This window comes from Bos mutus, chromosome 7, assembly GCF_027580195.1.
Source record: "Bos mutus isolate GX-2022 chromosome 7, NWIPB_WYAK_1.1, whole genome shotgun sequence".
In the NCBI taxonomy this organism is placed as follows: Eukaryota; Metazoa; Chordata; class Mammalia; order Artiodactyla; family Bovidae; genus Bos; species Bos mutus.
In genome coordinates, this window is record NC_091623.1 from 55,417,406 (window position 1) to 55,438,346 (window position 20,941).

The 20,941-nt window shown below is 50.7% G+C and overlaps 1 protein-coding gene across 9 annotated transcripts in view; it reads left to right on the plus strand.

Moving 5' to 3' along the window:
- The window catches only part of SMARCA4 (SWI/SNF related BAF chromatin remodeling complex subunit ATPase 4), a 90,256-nt gene that overhangs the window by 1,449 nt on the left and 67,866 nt on the right, over nt 1-20,941 (plus strand). For 8 of the 9 annotated variants that reach the window (XM_070373670.1, XM_070373672.1, XM_070373676.1 and 5 more), the window contains exons 2-6: nt 14,656-14,905; nt 16,767-16,899; nt 17,797-18,177; nt 18,482-18,580; nt 19,465-19,723. In XM_070373670.1, coding sequence (XP_070229771.1) covers nt 14,684-14,905; nt 16,767-16,899; nt 17,797-18,177; nt 18,482-18,580; nt 19,465-19,723 — 1,094 coding nt within the window. In that variant the 5' untranslated portion in view covers nt 14,656-14,683. Of the gene's footprint in view, nt 1-14,652; nt 14,906-16,766; nt 16,900-17,796; nt 18,178-18,481; nt 18,581-19,464; nt 19,724-20,941 lie in introns of all 9 variants that reach the window. The other variant, XM_070373671.1, reaches the window with a different exon arrangement.

Sequence of the window (20,941 nt, forward strand, 5' to 3'; positions counted from 1 at the left end):
TCATATGTGAGGAGCACAGCAGATGGGTGCGAGTAGTGGAACCAGAGATCAGGGTAGTTGCATGGAAGAGGGGGCCTTACTCAGGGTTAGGGAGGGCCCCCAGCTTGTGTTGGACCACTCGGGACCAGTCATTGCTCCCGTCTGCTGCTTTTGCACATGGTCATCTTGATCCTTTCTTGTGTTAGGAGTTCCTCCCGTTTACACATCTTTTCTCCAAGGGCCATCAGAGCTGTGTCTGTGTAATCTCCTTTAGTGTACCCTGGCCCAGAGTGTAGTAGGCCTTTAGCGAACATTTGTGGATGAAGGAGGAGGGTACTCTTGAGGATTGAGTAACCTTGTGTGTGAAGTGCTTGGCCCAGGACTTGAGGGCCAGTTGCAGACAATAAATATTAGTTGCTGGTGCTGTGTTTTGCTTTGTTTTTAAATTTTTTTCTAAAGCTTTCCAGGCCATTTTCCCCAAACCTCGTTCCCTCAACAGTGAGGGTGTGGGGTGGTGGTTAATAGGAGGTGGTGTTGTGGAGTGCTGGTTCTGGAATTGGACCTCCTGGATTCACAGTCAGCTCTAAATTCTAGTTTGACCTCAAGCAAGACACTTACCAGTAGGTCCCCCAACTTGAAAAACAGATAGGACAGTGGTGCCAGCTCAAAGAATTGTTGTGAGGGTTGAAAAGATAGTATGGGAAGTGGTTTAACACTGTAGAGTCTGGCATGTAATGAGCTCTCAATTTTTCAGAGGTGGTTTTGTTTATATGTATGTATTTGTAAATTAACTGTTCAGAAAACTGAAAACATAAGAGTCATCCTGTATCCCAGAAACCCCAGGTTTGATGTGCTGGTTATATACATTTTCCTAATTTTCTTGAAACTCAGTACATATACGATTATGAAAATAATAAGTGTTCCTCCTCATGCCACTTGAAATCATTTGTGCCCAACCCTTCAGGGGGGCTTCCAGGTGGCACAGTGGTAAAGAATCCCCCTGCCAATGCAAGAGACATAGGAGACATGGATTTGGGACCTGGAGGAGGGCTTGGCAACCCACTCCAGTATTCTTGCTTGGAGAATCCCATTGACTGAGGAGCCTGGTGGGCTATAGTCCATGGGGTCGCAGAGTCGGACACGATTGAGCACACACACCAGCTGTTCAGGAGATGTTGATTTTGCAGGTTTTTTTTGTCGGGGTGTTCATCGTGGGGTGACCTCATCAGAGCTTTGGTGCAGGGCAGTGCAGTGGTCTCTAGACTTTCTGTTAGTGAAAAGCACTCCAACATAAACACATATTTTTTTTTTTTAAACACATAATTTATTTATACCCCTTTGCCTCTCTTGTGGGTCCTCAAAACATTGGGAGGTAACTGTAGACCAGCTTCCGGTCTTCACTGTTTATCAGATGTGGGAGAGGGGGAGGGACTCGGTGTGTTGGGTGAATATCCCTTGAGAACATTTTGCCAGTGAAGAAACTGAGGTCCAGGCATATTTCACCAGGGCGCCTCGGATTGAACATACAAGTCTGACTCCTGGGTTGGCCAGTTTCCCTCTTGGTACCTCCAAGAAATGGGGTAAGTCCTCAGACATGACGATTGATTTTGGCCTGGGTCATCAGGGCTGCCGTGGCTCAGGGCATTCAGATTGACCCTAAACAGAGCACAATGTCCGTGGCGCCCCCCTGGAGTTGTGCAGGAAGTGGCCCACCCATGCATTCCCCATTCACATAGGGAACAGGCACGCACCTGCTATGAACCTGGTGCTGCTGGGGGCTGGGGGTTCGGCCAAGAACAGGCAGACAAGGGCTCTGTCCTCATTCACTCATATCCATCTCCTTATGTGCAAAGAGGGCTGGTCCAGTAATAGTACCCAACTTGGACGATTGTTGCAAGGACTGAACTACAGCAAAATGATGGATGACCGATGTTAAGCGCTTAGGAAAGTGCCTGACACACAGGAGTAGACAGTTTGGCGCTGTTGTTATTTATTAGGATCCCAACAATATCCTAGCGGGTTAAGATACAGAATAGATTTGTGCCCCATTGCAGTAGTTCCATATGTTTTCAAAGTGGTAGGAAAGGAATTGGTGCCTCCGTTCTGTCCTTAATAATTTAAAAATGCTGTGCTTTGCAGTTTCACCATACGGCACTGGAAAGAGGGAAGTGTGTTAGGTGGCTTGGATTTTGAAAAACGTAAAATGTTCGTTTTCCTTTCACATATCTCCTCGTAACTGGATTGGAACACTGGAGAATCAAAGTTTAAAAAAAAAAAATAAAAAGAATGAGCAAAACCTCTAAAAGGGAAGTAACAGCGCTCGAATATTGGTGAGGGGAGAGGTCTGAGGGTGAATCTATGAGAACTGAGTTGAGATCATGTGAGCTCTTATCTTCCAGGTGTCATCCCTAAGAAGCAGGAAGCTCTTCAGTGTGATCAGTGATATCTTCGTGTTTGCTCTTGTGTGCTTAGTCATCAGTCGTGTCCAACTCTTTGTGACCCCCATAGACTATGGTCCGCCAGGCGCCTCTGTCCATGGAATTTCCCAGGCAAGAATACTGGAGTGGGTTGCCATTTCCTACTCCAGGGGATCTTTCCGACCCAGGGATCGAACCCCCATCTCCTGCGTCTCCTGAATTGCAGGCAGATTCTTTCCTTGCTGAGCCATGGGGGAAGTTTTTCAGGATATGGATTTGATGGGCATGAGAAAGTGGGCCTCTGCTCATCTTCCTGAGTGGGAAGGGGCCTGGAGCTGCCTCCAGGCGTAGCTGGGTTTCTTGGGGGATTCCGTTTCCCACAGCAGAGGGAAGGGAAGAGTTGTAGTCAGTTCCCCTCAGGGAATGGGCATTGTTGTCCTGGCCTCTTCCTGGAAGCCAAGACTGGTTTCCAGAGCTTGGTTTTGGGGCTCCGTTACTTTGCCTAAGGGCCGTGTATTCATTTTTGTGTGTGGACACTTGTAACCCGGGAGTAGTCTTGAGTTTTGCTCACTGTGAAGTCTGCCAGCTCCTGGAGCGTGATAAAGAGGAAAGGCTTTCCCAGTGAGGACCTGCTGTAAAGCCCGGGGGATTGTACTCAACATTTTGGCATAGCCTGTAGGGGAAAAGAATCTGAAAAGGCTTATGTACAAATATCACTGAGTTGTACACCTGAAGCTAACACATGGTAAATCAACTAGACTGCAATTAAAAAAAGAGAGGATGGGCTTTAAAATGGCTCCCTGGGGTGGGGTAAGTTCTCCTTTCACTGGCGAGTCGCGCCTCGCTGGTTCAGGAAGCAGGTGGCCGTGTGGCAGTTGCTGCCTCACCTGGTACCGTGCGAGACGGGAGGGGGCAGGGTTGCCCCAAAAGCCTCAGGATAGTTGGAGGGAGGGTGTCTCTTGTGCCCATGGCTACACTGATGCGCAGGGGGCTCCTCCGTGCGCCCTGGGAGCCGCTTCTGGCCTTGGTGAACTCCGCGCCTCCTCAGAACAGCCCTGGAGGCTCTTGCCTCGGGGGTGCTCCCTCTGCTGCACTTTGTGCTCCTCGGGACTCTCCTCCTTCTGTGATTTCTGTTCTTCAGCCGGCATCGGTGCTCAGGCACCAGACTTAGACAGGCTTGAGGCAGGCAGGATTCTCTTCCAACGTGACTTTGGGCAAACAGCCTCTTGGAGCATAAACCCCCTGTTTCACCCCAACTGGGTGTGAGTTGAGGCCAAAATGCAGCCTCTCTGGGCTTTGCTAAGCCTGGTTCCAGGGCTGGTTGCCCCCAGGGAAGGGACACTTTCTGTATTTCTTTTTTTTGATAATTCTATTTATTTGTTTATGGCTGTGCTGAGTCTTCATTGCTTCTCAGTCTTATTTTCCAGTTGTAATAAGCAGGGGCGACTCTTGCGTTGCAGTGCACGGACTTCTCGGTGCCATGGCTTCCCTTGTTGCGGAGCATAGGCTTTAGGTGTGTGGGCTTAAGTAGTTGCAGCTCCTGGGCTCTAGCGCACTGGCTCAGTGGTCGTGGTGCACAGGCTTAGTTCCTCTGGCATGTGGGATCTTCCCGGACTAGGGATGGAACCCATGTCTCCTGCATTGGCAGGTGGATTCTTGGGCCACCAGGAAAGCCCCCTGTATTTCAGATGGCATGCCATGTGCCAGCTGAGGCCCCTCGGGTCACTTTGGTCATCCCTGTCTCCTCTTATTCTCTCACTCTCACATCCATTCCATCTGCCGGTTCAGAAAAATCTCTAAAACCATCATCAGACCATGTCGCTGCCTGACCTGCGGTATACCAGTGGTTTCCCATTGCACCTTGGGTGGACTTCTGCTCCTCACCACTGCCCTCCAGGCCTGTGGTCTGTGCTCTTCACCCATCTCTGACCTCGTCGGCGGCCTCCCCCTTCTCGCCTCCTCTTCTCCTTCAGGGTCCCACCCCAGGGCCTTTGTACTTGCTGGTCCTGTGGCTGCCCATGGCCACTGGCTCCCATCGCACTCCAGGTTTCTGCTCAGATGTGTCCCCGTCACTGAGACTCCCTGGCCACCATGACTGGAAGCGCACCTCCCATCAGCTTGACTGTTAACCCACTTGATTATGCGTAGCTCTTCCACCCACTAGCAATGTTGTGTCCTGTTGATTTGTGTCACTCGGTTGTCAGTTCCACCAGGCAGAGACTTTGTTCTCTGCTGCGTGCCCAGTCCCTGGAACCTGGTTCAGGGCGCGTGAGCTCTCCCCAAGGTGTTTGGAGGTGGCTGGAGGGCCTGTCACAACACCGCCACAGGTGGCACTTGTAGGTGCCGCACGTGCACTCTGTGCGTCCAGCCGTCTGCAGGAGTCACGGCTAATGCTCAGTGTTGAGTACAGAGCAGGCCTCGCAGCACACTCGGTGGCGGTCTTGCTGTTCATCCAGTGGGGCTCGGTCAGCCTTAACAGAGGAGAGGGGGAGAGTCTACCCAGGGTTCAGAGGCGGAGCAGGGTCAGGACTGAAGCTGAAGCTCCAGTACTGTGGCCACCTGATGCAAAGAGCTGACTCATTGGAAAAGACCCTGATGCTGGGAAGGATTGAGGGCAGGAGGAGAAGAGGGCGACAGAGGATGAGATGGTTGGGTGGCATCATCAACTCAGTGGACATGAGTCTGAGCAAATTCCGGGAGATAATGAAGGACAGGGAAGCCTCACGTGCTGTAGTCCATGGGGTCGAAAAGAGTCAGAGACAACTGAGTGACTGAACAAGGGTCAGGAGAGAACTGTAAAACTTGTTATGGTTACTTGATGTGTGTTTATGTTGGGTCACCTGGAGTCTGCTGTGCTCAGTCGCTAAGTTGTGTCTAACTCTTTGCAACCCCATGGACTGTAACCCGCCAGGCTCTTCTGTCCATGGAATTTTCCAGGCTAGAATACTGGAGTGGGTTGCCATTTCCTCCTCCAGAGCACATGGAGTCTGGATCATAGTAAAAGAGTTTGTTGTAGATAGGCAGTGTTTGTGTTCTGGAAGGTAGACAGTTTTATCTCCCTGCCAGATTAGCGCTTGAACTCCCTGAGGGCCTGGTTGCCTGCGTGTCTCCTGCCACGTTATAAGTGGGGAGGTACTCTTCAGTGGTTTTCAAATGAATGAAGTACTTAAGGGCGGAGTGGGAGGGGGAGGATTCCAGTGCATCAAATGATGCATAATTCCCAGTGCTAAAAGTAATACTCGCTAACAATTTGGCATGTCTGCCTCTTAGGTGGACCTGAGAAGACATTGTCATCATCATCATCATCATCAGGACATGGTTTTTTAGTTTCTGAAATTTATTCTCTTTTAAATGCAGGGCAAGTTTTTACTACTTAATTCTGTTGCAGGGATAATGTTTGCCACAGAACAGCCAGCTTCAGGGCAGCTGTGGGCTCAGGAATGTGCTATTTCCATGTGGTCCCTGAAACCCCAGGTGCCCCGACCCACATGTCCTTGCTGGTTTGAGGACTGCTGCACCCCACAGCCTCAGGTCAAGTGTGGAGGGTTTTATTAGTTGTGGAGTATCTAGGGGAAGTCTCATTTTGTAGTTTAAATGTGACGAATGAGGCTGGATTTGCTGAAGCCACCTGGCCCAGCTGCCTTGAACTCTCTGAGCTCCAAATCATGACTTGACTGCCATGGAGCTGCCACTGAAATGTGCCTTCAAACAAATTTCTCCACACCCCAGAAACAAAACAGCAGCTATCCTGGGACCAAACTTAAATATATAGCCGGTTTTTAGGCAAAATAAAAAAAAAAAAAACACCTTAACTGATCATCTCAGTAAGCAGATTTCAGAGGGTCCCCTTGCCCTTAGCAGCCTGTCCTGCTGCGGTGATCAGCCACCATGATCCTTTTAAGAGAAATCGTGGTCCTTAGAAGAGAAGCACTAAGGCCGGTACGAAAGAAGAAACGAGACCTCTGATACTGAAGCAGTCTGGTTCCACATCTGAACATCAGCACAGCAATTTTGGTGAAGTTGAAAGTAGATGGAAAATAACACAGTCTCCAAATGCTTTCATTGTCCTTGTTTATTTCCCCAGAGACTCTTCCTGGGCATCTTTTCTGGGTGTTGACTTCCCAGGTATTTTGTCTGACCTAGTCTTTTTTTTTCCCTTAAAAAGTGTGTGTGTGTGTGTTTAAATCGTGTTTACAGAGGTAATAGATGGTTAAAACAAACACACACAAAGAAAAAACTCCAGAAGTCTGTGATGTGGAACGTGTTAAGTTCCCTATCACACGCCTCCGTAGAGAGCCACTGGCAGTTTGGTGCATGTTTTCTTGGGGCTAGCTTCTATGCTTGGATTAACGTGAGGAAATTGTTATTCTTAGCAAAATGGTACTCAGGCCTACACCCCTGACTTTGACGGTACCTTCTTCCCCGCTTCATTTTGGACCATCTCCATATACATATGTACAGTGCTACCTCAGTCTTTTTTTTTTTTTTTTTAACTTATTCATTTATTTACCTCTTTTGGTTTTGATTGCCTGGTTTGATTTGCTGGGTTTGGGTTGCTTCACGCACCCTTTCTCCGTTTGCAAGCAGAAGCTATTTTCTAGTTGCAGTGCACAGGCTTCCCATTGCAGTGGCTTCTCTTGTTTCGAAACACAGGCTCTAGGCACATGGGCTTCAGTGGTGGCAGCACTTGGGCTCAATAGCCCCATGGCAGTGGGATCTTAGTTCCCTGACCAGGGATTGAACCCATTGCCTTGCCTTGGCAGGCAGGTGGAGCTCCAGGGAAGTTCTGCAGTCAGCCAAGGGAAGGCGCCTCCCCGTGATTACTTTGTGACTGATGTATCCTCAGTAATAGTCACAAGTGACTAGTAATAGTCACACAGAAGCAAAACATAATCCCCCTGAATTTTGAAATATTCCTTTCTTTCTGTATCTCAATGACCTTGAAGCAGTTAAGGAAAACCTGCTTTCTCTTGTCACAGTACTTTTGACACCAAACATGTTTTTTTTCCCCCACGCCAAACAGTTCTCCAGGTTTTTATGGACGCCATTCGGGTGTCCAGCAGTTCATTTGAATGCTGGCACTAACCACCCAGAGTTAGTGGAGACCTCACGGGTTAGGGGTTCAGTCCCACGAGACTGATGCCCCTTCAGATGCCAGTTGCAAGTAGTGAGTGGGTTTCCAGGTTACCCACACCCCTGTCCAGCTTGGCTGCAAACAGGGATTCCCATGATGCCCTTTGGCAGGTTTGATAATTTGCACTGCTGCTGCTGCTGTTTTGTCGCTAAGTCGTGTCCAATTCTTTGTGACCCCATGGACTGTAGCCCCCAGGCTCCTCTGTCCACAGGATTTCCCAGGCAAGAATATTGCAGTGGCTTGTCATTTCCTTCTCCAGGGAATCTTACTTAGGTTTACTGGTTTATAAAGGCTGCAGAACAGCCAGCAGAAGAGATACGTAAGGTGAGGTCCAGAAAAGTTCTGAGTGCAGAAGTGTCTGTCCCCATGCAGGTGGGGTACACCACCCTTTTGGCACATGAATGTGTTCACCAACCCTGAAGCTCTGTGAACCCCATAGTTTAGGGGTTTTGGTGCTTTGTTACATAACCATGATCTATGAACTCAGTCTCCAGCGCCTCTCCCCTCCCTGGAGGATGGAGCTGAAGTTTCTAAACTATTAACGTCTTTCTTCTCACCAGCTCCCATCCTAAGTTATTCAGGAGCCCACCTGGAGTAGCCTCATTAGAACCAAAGACTGTCCTGTCTCTGAGGGAATTCTAAGGGATTTTGGAGCTCTGTGTAAGATGCTCTTATCACCCTTATCACTTAGGAAATTGCATGGATTTTAGGAATTCTGTCAAGAACTGAAGGTAGAGACCACAAATACATTATTTCTCATTGTCACAGATAGACATAGATTTCTTAAACAGAACTCCAGAACCATTAATTGTAGAAGAACAGACTTGATAATTCAGTTCAGTTCAGTTGCTCAGTCATGTCCGACTCTTTGCGACCCCATGGACTGTAGCATGCCAGGCTTCCCTGTCCATCACTTAACTACTGGAGCTTGCTCAGACTCATGTCCATTGAGTTGGTGATGCCATCCAACCATCACATCCTCTGTTGTCCGCTTCTCCTGCCTTCAGTCTTTCCCAGTATCAGGGTCTTTTCCAGTGAGTCAGTTCTTCACATCAGGTGGCCAAAGTATTGGAGTTTCAGCTTTAGCATCAGTTCTTCCAGTGAATATTCGGGATTGATTTCCTTCAGGATTGACTGGTTTGGTCTTGCAGTCCAAGGGACTCTTCAGAGCCTTCTCCAACACCACAATTCAAAAGCACCAATTCTTCGGCGCCCAGCCTTCTTTATAGTCCAGCTCTCACATTCATACGTGACTACCGGAAGAACCATAACCTTGACTAGACGGATGTTTGTCGGCAAAGTAATGTCTCTGCTTTTTAATATGCTGTCTAGGTTGGTCATATTCTTTCTTCCAAGGAGCAAGGGTCTTTTTAATTTCACGGCTGCAGTCACCATCTGCAGTGATTTTGGAGCCCAAGAAAATAAAATCTGTCACTGTTTCCATTGTTTGTCCATCTATTTGCCATGAAGTGATGGGACTGAATGCCATGATCTTCATTTTTTGAATGTTGAGTTTTAAGCCAACTTTTTCAGTCTCCTCTTTCACTTTCATCAAGAGGCTCTTTAGTTCTTTGCTTTCTGCCATAAGGATGGTGACATCTGCATATCTGAGGTTATTGATATTTCTCCCAGCAATCTTGATTCCAGCTTGGGCTTCCCTGGTGACTCAGCTGGTAAAGGAACCACCTGTAATGTGGGAGACCTGCATTTGATCCCCGGGTTGGGAAGAACCCCTGGAGAAGGGAAAGGAGAAAGGGAAAGGGTACTCCAGTATTCTGGCCTGGAGAAGTCCATCGACTGTATAGTCTATGGGGTCTCAAAGAGTCGGACACGACTGAGTGAGTTTCACTTGATATATTGGACATCATTAAAATTAAGAACTTGTTTTCATCACTGCTGCTACTGCTGCTAAGTCACTTCAGTCGTGTCCGACTCTTAGCGACCCCATGGACTGCAGCCTACCCGGCTCCTCTGTCCATGGGGTTTTCCAGGCAAGAGTACTGGAGTGGGGTGACATTGCCTTCTCCTTTCATCACTGAGAGACAGTAATTGTAATCACTTATCCGCAATAAAATGTTAGTGAAAACTTAGAGCCTGTATAAAAGTGGATCTTTTGGTGGCCATTGAGCCTGTGAAAAGGCACACTGTTCGTCACAAGGGAAATAGAATTTAAACCGGAGAACGATTACAAATTAAAAAGACCGACAGCACCAAATGTTGAATTAGAGGAACTAGAATGCTTACTCTGCTGCTGCAGGGAGGGCAGTGAATGTGATTATTTTGCTAATTTGGAAAACTGACGATATCTGCCAAGCTGACGTTATTATGCCTCCCTTATGACCAGCAGTTCCCCTCCTGGACCATGCACAAGGAAAATGTGCACCCACGTCCCCCTACTGACATTGTTCACATCAGCCTTACATGTGCTGGCCAAAACTGGGAACAGGAGAATTGATGGTGTCCCTGCAGCATGGATGCGCCTCCCAGACCTGACGTTGTGCAGAAGTAAACTGTATGACCCTCCTTTCAGACGGAGTTCAGTAGCAGGTGGAACTAACCTACAGTGAGAGAATCAGAGCAGGGATTCCGCCGGGAGGGTGGTGGTCACGGCTGGAAGCAGGTGCCGTGGAGGTGCCATATCTGATCTAGGACTCGTGTAGCTGTACACCTGGGATCTGGACCCTTCAAGTATGCCACAGCCCGAGAGGCTGCAGCGGGGGCTGGAGGGCTGCTCCCTGCTTCCCTTTTCCTTCCACACCCATGCGATGCTGTAGGTCTGCCCCCCTGTGTCCATGGGTGGTACGAGCACCGGTGCCTAATGGGTTGCTTTTTTTTCTTAGTATTTATTTTGGATCTTAGTTACAGCATGTGTGATCTTTGTTGCAGTATGTGGGATCTTTCATTGAGGTGCACACACTCTCTAGTTGTGTCACACAGGCTCAGTAGTTGCAGTGTGCAAGCTTGGTTGCTCCTTGGCATGTGGAATCTTTGTTCCCCGACCAGGGCTTGAACTTGCGTCCTGTGTTTTGCAAGGCAGATTCTTAACCACGAGGCCACCAGGGAAGTCCCACATTTTTTTTTTTTTAAAATTGAGGTATAGGTGTGTGTGTGTGTGTGTGCATGCTTAGTTGCTTAGTCATGTACAACTCTTTGTGACCCCATGGACTGTACCCCACCAGGCTCTTCTATCCATGAGATTCTCTAGGCAAGAATACTGCAGTGGGTAGCCATTCCCTTCTGCAGGGGATCTTCCCAACCCAGGGATCGAACCCAGGTCTCTTTAATTGCAGGTGGATTCTTTACTGTCTGTGCCACCAGGGAAGCCCGAAATACAGTTGATTTACAATATTACATTCCTTTCAGATATACCACATTGTGATTCAAACATTTTTCTACATTGTACTCCATTTAAAGTTACCATAAAACGTTGGCTGTTACTCCCTATGCTCCACGATATATCCTTGTAGTTCATTTTATACATACTAGTCTGTACCTCCTCATCCTCTACCTGCGTCTTGCCCCTCCTCCTTCATCTCTCCCCACTGGTAACCACCAGTTTGTTCTCTGTATTTGTGAGTCTCTTCCTGTTCTGTTATATCTATATGGTTTATTTTTAGGTTCCATATGTAAGTGATAACAGAGTATTTGTCTTTCTCCTAATTGACTAAGCAGAGTACCTGGCAGGTCCATCCGTGTTGGAAATGGCAAAGTTTCAATATTTTCTATGGTGGGGTAATATTCCACTGTCTAGACTATTACTCCATCCATCTGTTGGTGGACACTTATGTTGCTCCCATGTCTTGGCTGCTGTAAACAATACTGCTGTGAGCATTTGGGTGCATATTTTTTTTCCTGCATGTATTCTTGCCTGCTTTGTTGTAGATCAGCTGACCCTCGTTGCATGGTTTGCCTCTGGGCTCTCTATTCTGTTCCATCGATCTCTGTGTCTGTTTCTGTGCCGGCACCATACTCTCGATTACTCTGGCTTTGTAGAGCAGTCTGAAGTCAGGGAGCATGATACCTCTAGCCCCATTCTTCTTTCAAGATTGCTTTGGTAATTCGGGATCTTTTGTGTTTCCATACAGATTTTAGAATTATTTGTTCTAGTTCTGTAAAAAAAAAATGCCATGGATATTGTGATAGCGATTGCATTGAATCTGTAGATTGCCTGGAGAGGTTTGGGTATTATCTTTCAATCCACGAACACAGTGTACCTTCTCTTTGTGTCATCTTCAGTTTCATTCTTCTTTTGTGTGTGTGTGTTCGTGTGTGAGATTTCTGTTCGTTTATTTTGGCTGTGCTGGGTCTTCACTGCTGCACGGGCTTTCTCTGGTTGCGCAAGCAGAGGCTGTTCTCTAGCTGCAGGATGCGGGCTTCTCACTGCAGTGGCTTCTCGTTTTGGAGCACAGGCAGATTTTAGGGTGCGTGGGCTTGAGTAGTCATGACGCACGGGCTTACGGTGGCATGTGAAATCTTTCCGGAGCAGGGATTGAACCTGTGTCTGGTGCACTGGCAGGCAGATTCTTAATCCCTGGACTACCCAGAAAGTTCTTCAGTTCCTTTCATTAGTGTCTTAAAGTTTTCTGAGTAAGGTCTTCTTGAATCATCTCAGATTTTGCTTCCAAATGAATTGGTCTCGAATTTGTTCTTTGTTTTTTTACACTTGATCTTAGCCAAAAGGCCGAGAAGCAATTGTTCTTTGTTTTTTTAAAGTTTGATTTTTCTTGAGCACATTGGGTTTGGGATGTGTGGGGAAGGGATTGTGAGCATGTTCTCTGACGCTCCTGTTGGGTGTATTTAGAGTTCATCTCCAAGGCTCCTGGAGCTCTGGAGGAGACCCGGGATGCAGGCAGAATGGAGAAATGTTTGCTCGTTTGGTTGGATGTGTTCACAGGCAGGGGAGGTATTTGGGCCTGCCGAGGTTTCTCATCCTCTTTGTTCCCGTTATTTAGTTGTGAAACTGGAGTGAAGAAGTACGGGCTTTTGATCTGTTATCCAGGAAGATACACCCGCACCTGTCACAGGAAGACCTTTTTTTCTTTTTTTAAATCAGGAAAATTTAAAATGTCCCTGGTGGTCTAGTGCTTAAGACTCCGTACTTCCAGAAGGAGGGGGCACGGGTTCGATCCCTGGTCAGAGAACTAAGATCCCACATGCCATGCCATGTGTTGTGGCCAAAATATTAGAAAGTAAAATAAAGCATGTTTAAAGTATCCCCAAAAATGTTCCTATACCTTTTCAAGATTTATCCTTGAAATCAGGAGAGCCTAGTAAAATTTAAGTGAAAGTGAAAGTCTCTCAGTCGTGTCTGACTCTTTGCAACCCCACGGACTATACAGTCCATGGAATTCTCCAGGCCAGAATACTAGAGTGGGTACCCTTTCCCTTCTCCAGGGAACCTTCCCGACCCAGGGATCAAACTGGAGTCTCCTACTTTGTCAGGCGGATTCTTTACCACTGAGCCACCAGGGAAGCCTGACCTTCATGGGAAAAGAATCTAGAAAAATGTGGATATATGTATATGTATATATCCACTGATTCACTTGGCCAATTCATTTTGCTGTACAGCAAAGTGATTCTGTACAGCAGAAAGGAACACAACACTGAACTAACTATATTGCAATTAAAAAAAAAAAAGCAAGAGGGGGACTTTAAAATAACAGAATGCATCAGTCCCAGGAAACTTGGTTGAACCGCTAGAATTTGCAGCTTGCAGACTACTAAATGATGAAAGGGTCCTAAGTATGATTCTCTGAAGGGAAACCGTGCCTGGAATGTGCTGAGTAGCCCTGTAGAGCGAGCATCTGCCTGTGTGTGGAGTAGCCTCGAAGGAGAGGCCCTGGAGTGTGGCGGGGTCCCGGCGCCAGCACCAGTCAGACCTCCTTCCTTTGGGGGCTCTGTTGTCACAGCTCTGGGGGACTCTGAGGAGCTGTAGCCCTTCCTCCCCACAGATACCCCTCAGCTCACCTTCCTGGGAGGGTAAGAGGGCAAGACTGTTTCTTGCTGTCTGCAGGGCCAGCAGACATGTAACCTCTGAGTCTGGTGGGTTGATTGGTGATTTTTCAGTATTCTTTTTGTATTTTCCATATTTCAGCACTGAGAATGCCTTACTCTGTCATCAGGAAAGGGGTTGTTACATTAAGGAGAATCTTTGTTAAGGACATATAACTGCACAGCAGATTGAAAATTGAACCCTTATTATAGAAAGCCCTTATAAATCAGCTCATAGGCCAAAGGAATCATGACTCAGCTCACATTAGGAATTTTTGGGCTGATTTTTGAATCTTGTGGAGGTTCTGGGTCATAATTCTGGGTATCAGATTTTAGTTTGCAGCCCTTGAGTATCACTTTAAATTAAAAAAAAATTTTTTTATTTGACTGCACTGGGTTTTAGTTGCGGCATGTGGGATCTAGTTCCCTGACCAGGGATTGAACCTAGGCCCTGTGCACTGGAAGCATGGAGTCTTAGCCACTGGACTACCAGGGAAGTCCTGAATATCACTTTGGAGGTATTTGAGATATCAGAGTGCCATTAGTTATGTAATTTGTCATTAGTTATGTAGTTCGTTATGTAACTATGCCCTTAGTTATGTAGGCTCTTTAAAGGAGCCTACTTTTAAAACTTGGATTCATTTATTTTAAAGGAAGCTTGGTCTCACTGCATTAAGTTGAAACCAGCATTCCTTGCCATGAATATTTGTTTTAGTTGAATTGATGAAGGTTCAGTCACATGCTGTTGTCGGCAAAGGTTTGAGCCTCAGTCACACTCCTCTTTTTTCTTAAATGGGAAGATGAGCAGGCATTCAGAGGGCATGAAGGCTGTGTCAGCTCTTCCCTGAGACGCGCCCTCTGTCATAACTAGAAAGCTGCCAGGGCACGCCAGGCAGTATCTGTCACCTGGTGCCCCACCTCCTGGGTCCCACCCCTTCCTCAAGGCACTTGGGTTTTTTGGGTGTCTGACTATCATCTGCTCGGAGAGGAATGGGGGAGAAAGGCCTGGGTGGCTGGGGGTGCCTGTCAGAGGCTCTGTCTGACCTGACCGTGTGTGATCGTCCTTGACCTGCTGTGACCCACCCCAGCCAGGGGCTGTGACCCGCACACTGACCAGGACTCTTTTCCCAGCAGGAGACTACTGTCCGCAGCTCCTGTGAAGATGTCCACACCGGACCCAGCCCTGGGCGGAACTCCTCGGCCAGGCCCTTCTCCCGGCCCGGGCCCCTCCCCCGGAGCCATGTTGGGCCCCAGCCCGGGCCCCTCCCCTGGCTCCGCCCACAGCATCATGGGACCCAGCCCAGGACCTCCCTCGGCAGGACACCCCATCCCTACCCAGGGCCCTGGAGGGTACCCTCAGGACAACATGCACCAGATGCACAAGGTAGGGAACCCCGGGCCCTCAGCCCCACCAGCTGGGTCCACACGCGCAGTGGTGGGGGGTGCACAGTGTGTCCTGAGCCCCACTGCGAGCTGGCAGCCGTCCTAACCCTGGGTCTCTCATGACTGTTGTTTTATTAATGAATAAAAGTGTCCAAATCCTGAAAGATGGCCTACAGCCCGTGGTTTCCTGCTTGGCTTACCTGCGTGACTCACGGAGCACAGCAGCCAGTGCCCTGTGTCCCCACTTGATCCTGTACTTGGGTATCATTGTCCTGACCACTCACCTGGGCGCATCAAGGATGCTTTAGCCAGTGAGATGAGAAAAGCCTCTTTTCACACATATAATTTTCTCTTTTTTTGTATTCCTGGGAGGTGGTTGGAGGAAATACTTTCTTATGGATAAAAAGCATCTAAAGGAAAAGGTGCCTTTTTCAAGCATCTGGGATCACAGGTGGCCATCACAGTAGGAGATGCAAGGCCTGGGGATGAGGGGTCTCTGCCTACCCCTCTGGCTTCCCTGCCGGGCTGTCCATGTGTCCGTACCCCAGTTCACTTAATCCCCTCCTGCCAGCCCATCAGGTGCAGGTATGTATTGTGCACATTTTGCAGATGAGGAAGTAGGGTCTCAGCGGGATGGTCACTCAGCAGAGCCATCTCATCCCTTTGGCTTTCCCTGACCTCCGGCACAGTGAGGTGACCCCTCCCCCCTACCCATCACCCATATATTCCTGTCAACTTGGGTGCAGTATCTGTCTGGTCATTTCTTCTTAGAAAGCTGTTGAAGCTGTTGACGATTCTCTGACCGCTGCCCTTAATGCTGACTTAGGCCCGTTTCTCCTCCGTTTCCCCTCTCTGTTTTGTTTCTTCCTGGACACCTGACACGTCTCTCAGACACCTGCCATGTGTCTGGCTGGCCCAAGAGTTGAGGTCTGGTGGTCCCCGCCCCTTCCCCTGCCTGCAGAGAGCTCCTGCCCTGGGGGAGGGGAGCCTGTCTCTCAGCTCCCCAAGCCCAGGGGAGAAGGAGCAGAGGGCAGGCCCCACCCAGGGGTCTGCTCAGCATCCCAAGGGCCCTACGCTGCTTCTGGTTAGGAAGCTGGCCCTCTGCTCTTGGCCCGCGCCTTTTCCTCCTCCTCCTTTCACAGTACGCATTGAGCTGTGGCTGACTTTGCCTGGCCACCTCTTAGACCAGAGAGGTGGACATTGGCATCCGAGCCTGGGAGGGTCTCGGAAGACGTCCACTTTGCCAGCCATTCCATGGGGGGAGCGCTTAGTGCTGAACATCAGGAGGGAGGCTGTGTGTTTCTGTCCCACCAAGATCTGACCGTGTCTCCTAGGAGGGGCAGAACAATGTTATAAATGGCCCTCTCCCCGCTAGCAGGCAGGAGGCCGATCTGGGATCAGTGAGGACATTTGACTGTTGCTACTGTACCTCGTGGGCAGGAGTTACTGCCTGTCTCTGATTTACAGTCTCCCGGGCTAGAGGGTCCCTGTGGTCACAAGGTCTTCTTGTGACGGCTAGAACCGCTCCTGACCTGGAGCTCTGTGTGTGCTTCCCTTGTGAGATTTGGGCCATCAGAAACTGTCCCCCACCTTCCCCTGGGGTCCTCGTCCGGCTGTGCCCGTGCCCCTAGGTCACCAGTCTGCAGGTCCCCTAATTGGCGTTATTTCACGCACATGCTTTGACACCTAAGTAGGCATCAGGACCACGTCTTGGACCTAAGCTTGGCCATGGCGGCTCAATAAGTGCCTGGTGACTTGAACGCACGTTTTCAGTGACCTTGAACTTCTCTCGTGTGGTGCATTTCTGTGCTGTCTCTTCCCATGCCCCCTTGCTGATCCTGCCTTGTTGTCCACTCTCGCAGCCAATGGAGTCCATGCATGAGAAGGGCATGTCGGATGACCCCCGCTACACCCAGATGAAGGGGATGGGGATGCGGTCAGGGGGCCATGCAGGCATGGGGCCCCCACCAAGCCCCATGGACCAGCACTCCCAAGGTACGGTTTCCTTTCTCCTCTTTCCTCATGTTTCTCGCCCTCTGGAAGTCCCAAGCTCACTTTCTTAAAGGAGTCACCCATAGATGGATTCCGAGGACCCAGGACAGTTGAGCCTTGTGGTATACCCTGCCATGGAGGGCTGTTGAGCTTGGGCTTAGCTGGCGCCCTGTTCAGGCCGTCTTGTCCCAGAGCAGCCCCAGGAGAGTGGATACTGGTGGGATGAAACCATGTTCCACGCCAGCTGTTAGACAAGGGCTGGGCAGGACAGGGTCCTTAGGACAGTGGCTCTGGTGTCACCCTGGAGTGTATTAGGAATGTAGACTCTGGGAATTCCCTGGAGGTCCTGTGGTTAGGACTTCCACTGCTGGGGCCCTGGGTTCCATCCTTAGTTCTTGATCTGGAAAACTAAGATCCTGCAAGTCCTGTGACGCAGCTGGAAAAAAAGGAAAGAGAAAGCAGACGCCTGGTCCCTGCTTTAGACCTGCTGAGTCAGAGTCTCAGGAAGGGGGCAGGGCTGGGCTTTATCTTTGCTCAATGGGGGTGGCTTCCTGTCAATGGGGCTGGAAGCTCAGGGGCTCTGCAGGTAAGGGAAGTGAGGGGAGTGGATCTGCCCAAGGTGAGGGGCAGGGAGGCAGGCCCAGAGAAAGCCTGGATTTTTTTCACCTCTGCTTTAATCATTGGCAAGTTACTAAGTGGGCCGAACCAAGCGCTATGCAGGCTGCCAACCAGGCTGTGAGCGTGTGCCCTCTGGGCGTCTCTGTTTGAATCATGAGTACAAAGTCATTTGGCTGTCCTTGTCTCAGGGTAGTGGCCAGTGTAAGCTGGGCCCCATCTTTTCCTTAAAAATCACTGGAAATGTGCTGCCAAGTGACTGCCCAGACCCATGTCTCCCCACAGGTTACCCCTCGCCCCTGGGCGGCTCTGAGCACGCCTCCAGCCCAGTTCCAGCCAGTGGCCCGTCCTCGGGCCCACAGATGTCATCTGGGCCTGGAGGGGCCCCGCTGGATGGTGCTGACCCGCAGGCTTTGGGGCAGCAGAACCGGGGCCCAACACCCTTCAACCAGAACCAGCTGCACCAGCTCAGAGCGCAGATCATGGCCTACAAGATGCTGGCCCGGGGGCAGCCCCTTCCCGACCACCTGCAGATGGCCGTGCAGGGCAAGCGGCCGATGCCTGGGATGCAGCCACAGATGCCAGCTCTACCTCCGCCCTCCGTGTCCGCGACAGGACCCGGGCCCAGCCCTGGACCAGCACCTCCAAATTACAGCAGGCCTCATGGTAGGGCCCACCGCCCCGGCCCTTGGGATGGGGAGGGATCTCAGGGCCAGCCGACAGGAATGTGGACATGTGCGTTGGCAGGTCTGGGCTCTGCCGTCCATTGGCTTCCCCGGCACCAGGGCTGCTGGTGATAAATGGTGTTTCTCTAGCTCCCTTGTCTGCTCTGGCGCCCACACCAAGGGGCTCCTTGTTAGATGTGTCCCCTGGAGCCAGGGCTGCCCGTGGTGGGGGCAGGGTGTGGGACCGGTGCAGGTATAAACACAGGACACGTTTTATCCTCTGGTCTGTTTCTCCTTGCATGTAGGTATGGGAGGGCCCAACATGCCCCCTCCAGGACCCTCAGGCGTGCCTCCTGGGATGCCCGGCCAGCCCCCCGGAGGGCCTCCCAAGCCCTGGCCTGAAGGTGAGTTCCCTCCGTCCTACTGACACGTCTGTGCCCTGACTCCCACGTTGAGTTCACACTGTGCAGACCCTGAGATGAACCCGGTCAGAGAGAGTGGGTCGGGGACACGTCTGCTGCTTCTGCCATCTTCTTTGGGTCTCACCTGGCCTCGCTTGGCTCCCAGAGCCTTGGGTTTGGTCCCATTCCTCTCTACCTACCCACCCTTGTCTTTTGGGTCACAGTGACCCTGGGGTCTCTGAGCCAGTAGCAGGAAGAGAGGGACAGTAAGGTATGAGTCCACTGTGGGACTCAAGTGAGAGGCTGCAGAGCAGACACCATCCTTCAGGATGTAGTGCCCTGGGCCCAGAGGTCACGGCCAACCCCTTTCCCTCCCGAAAATGCCCCCAGCGCTGTGGAGGCAGGCTGGAGGGCAGGGTGACTCAGGGTTTTGTCACCCTTGTGTTCGGTGTAAAATGTAGTTAGTACTTATTTGAGGGTTATATCTGTGAGGTCAAAGCTGTGGATAAAACAGACTCATTCCTGTCGTCTTGGGGCCTGAGGATCAGTGATGGGCATTGAAGAGCCAGTCCTGTAAATCAAATTCTGCTGCATCTGGGGTGGGTGAAAGGCAGGCTCACCCCATACCCACCCCGGGTCGGCACCTGGACCAGTAGGGGCTTTGGGGAAGGGATGTGCAGGCTGAGACCTCAAAGAAGAACAGGGAGCCAGACCTCTCAAAAGTGAGGAGCCATGGGGCAGTGAGGGGTGGGGGGCTGGGAAGCTGCCCAGCCCGTGTCAGCCTCGGGACGAGCTTGTCCCCGGGGCAGTCAGCACCCCACAGGCTCTTCACCTCCCAAGGCTGACCTGGGACTTAACGTGGTGGCCCACTTCTTGTCTCCCCCCAGGACCCATGGCGAATGCTGCTGCCCCCACGAGCACACCTCAGAAGCTGATACCCCCACAGCCGACAGGGCGCCCCTCGCCCGCACCCCCTGCTGTCCCACCCGCTGCCTCCCCTGTGATGCCGCCCCAGACACAGTCACCGGGGCAACCAGCCCAGCCTGCCCCCATGGTGCCGCTCCACCAGAAGCAGAGCCGCATCACCCCGATCCAGAAGCCGCGGGGCCTGGACCCCGTGGAGATCCTGCAGGAACGGGAATACAGGTGAGGTCCTGCCACCAGCCAGGGGTGTCCCCCCAACCCTGTCAGCTCTGACACGCGTTGATGGTGGTGCTCAGTTGTAAAGGCCAGTGGGGTATGCAACCAGAGGTCTCCCTCCTGCCTTGGTCCCCAGCCTTCTAGTTCCTGGTGTGTGTGCATCCTTGCAGAGAAACCCCATGTGTGTCAGAATAAATGTGTCCACACAGCTTAGTTTGGGTACAGGGGATTTATGTGCACGAGGAAATTTCATAGATTCTGCAATACTGCCCTCCATGGAGGTTGTACAGATAGATACGTGTTAGAATGAACATGCCTGGTTCTCCTCTCCTATCCAACTTTTGGCTCATCCACATTCAAAAAGTCTCCTGGCAAGCTTTGCTGTGGACGTTTCTGAAACGTCACTCACTGTCTGCCTTGCCCGGGCCTCCTGGGCACTGGGCACTGTGTGAGGGGCCTGGCACACAGTAGATCTGTATCACCCTGTCCGACAGTTCTGGAGGTGCCTGAGATTCACTCCCTGGACGCCTCACGCTCCCACTGTTTCTCCATTGTGTTTATAATCTCTTCAGGGCTGGCCTCCCTGAGTAATGGCAGCTCTGTCCAGGGAGGGGGCCTTGCCTCATTCACCGCAAATCCCCAGATACATCAGTGACTCAGCTTAATGACAGTCTTCAGAGTGTATCTCCAGCTGTGATGAGCCCTGGAGCTCCAGCGCCTGGGCCCGGGTGCCTCCCCTCCTGCTCCATCCGAATGGCTTAAAGATGGCCTGTCCATATGGCCCGTCTCCCTTCTGTCTCTATTCCCATGTACCTACCATCCAGCACCAAATGGGCCATGGGACCTTGATCCTTGCTCGCGGTGTCCCCTTGGTGAACTCTCAGCTTCTTTTCCCTAAGCGCAGTTCACCCTGCCAGCTGGCCCGCACTCCTCCCCAGCCTCCGTGCTCGCAGCCTTGCCTGTGCAGGCTGTTTTCCCTCAGGTAACTTACATTACACCTATTTCTTGGGTTAAAACTGGCTTCCCATTATCAATTTTGCAACCCTTTTGTCTTTAACCCCTGCCCAGTGCTCTGTCCTCACCTCCTTGACTCTCCTGGTTCCTCTTTCTGTTCAACAGGTTAGACTCATTCCTGCTCCAGGGCCTTTGCACGTCCTGTGCATGACTGCTTGTGGTTATTTAAACTTTATTGCCAAGGCCTCCGTGTGAGAGAGACTCTGTCTC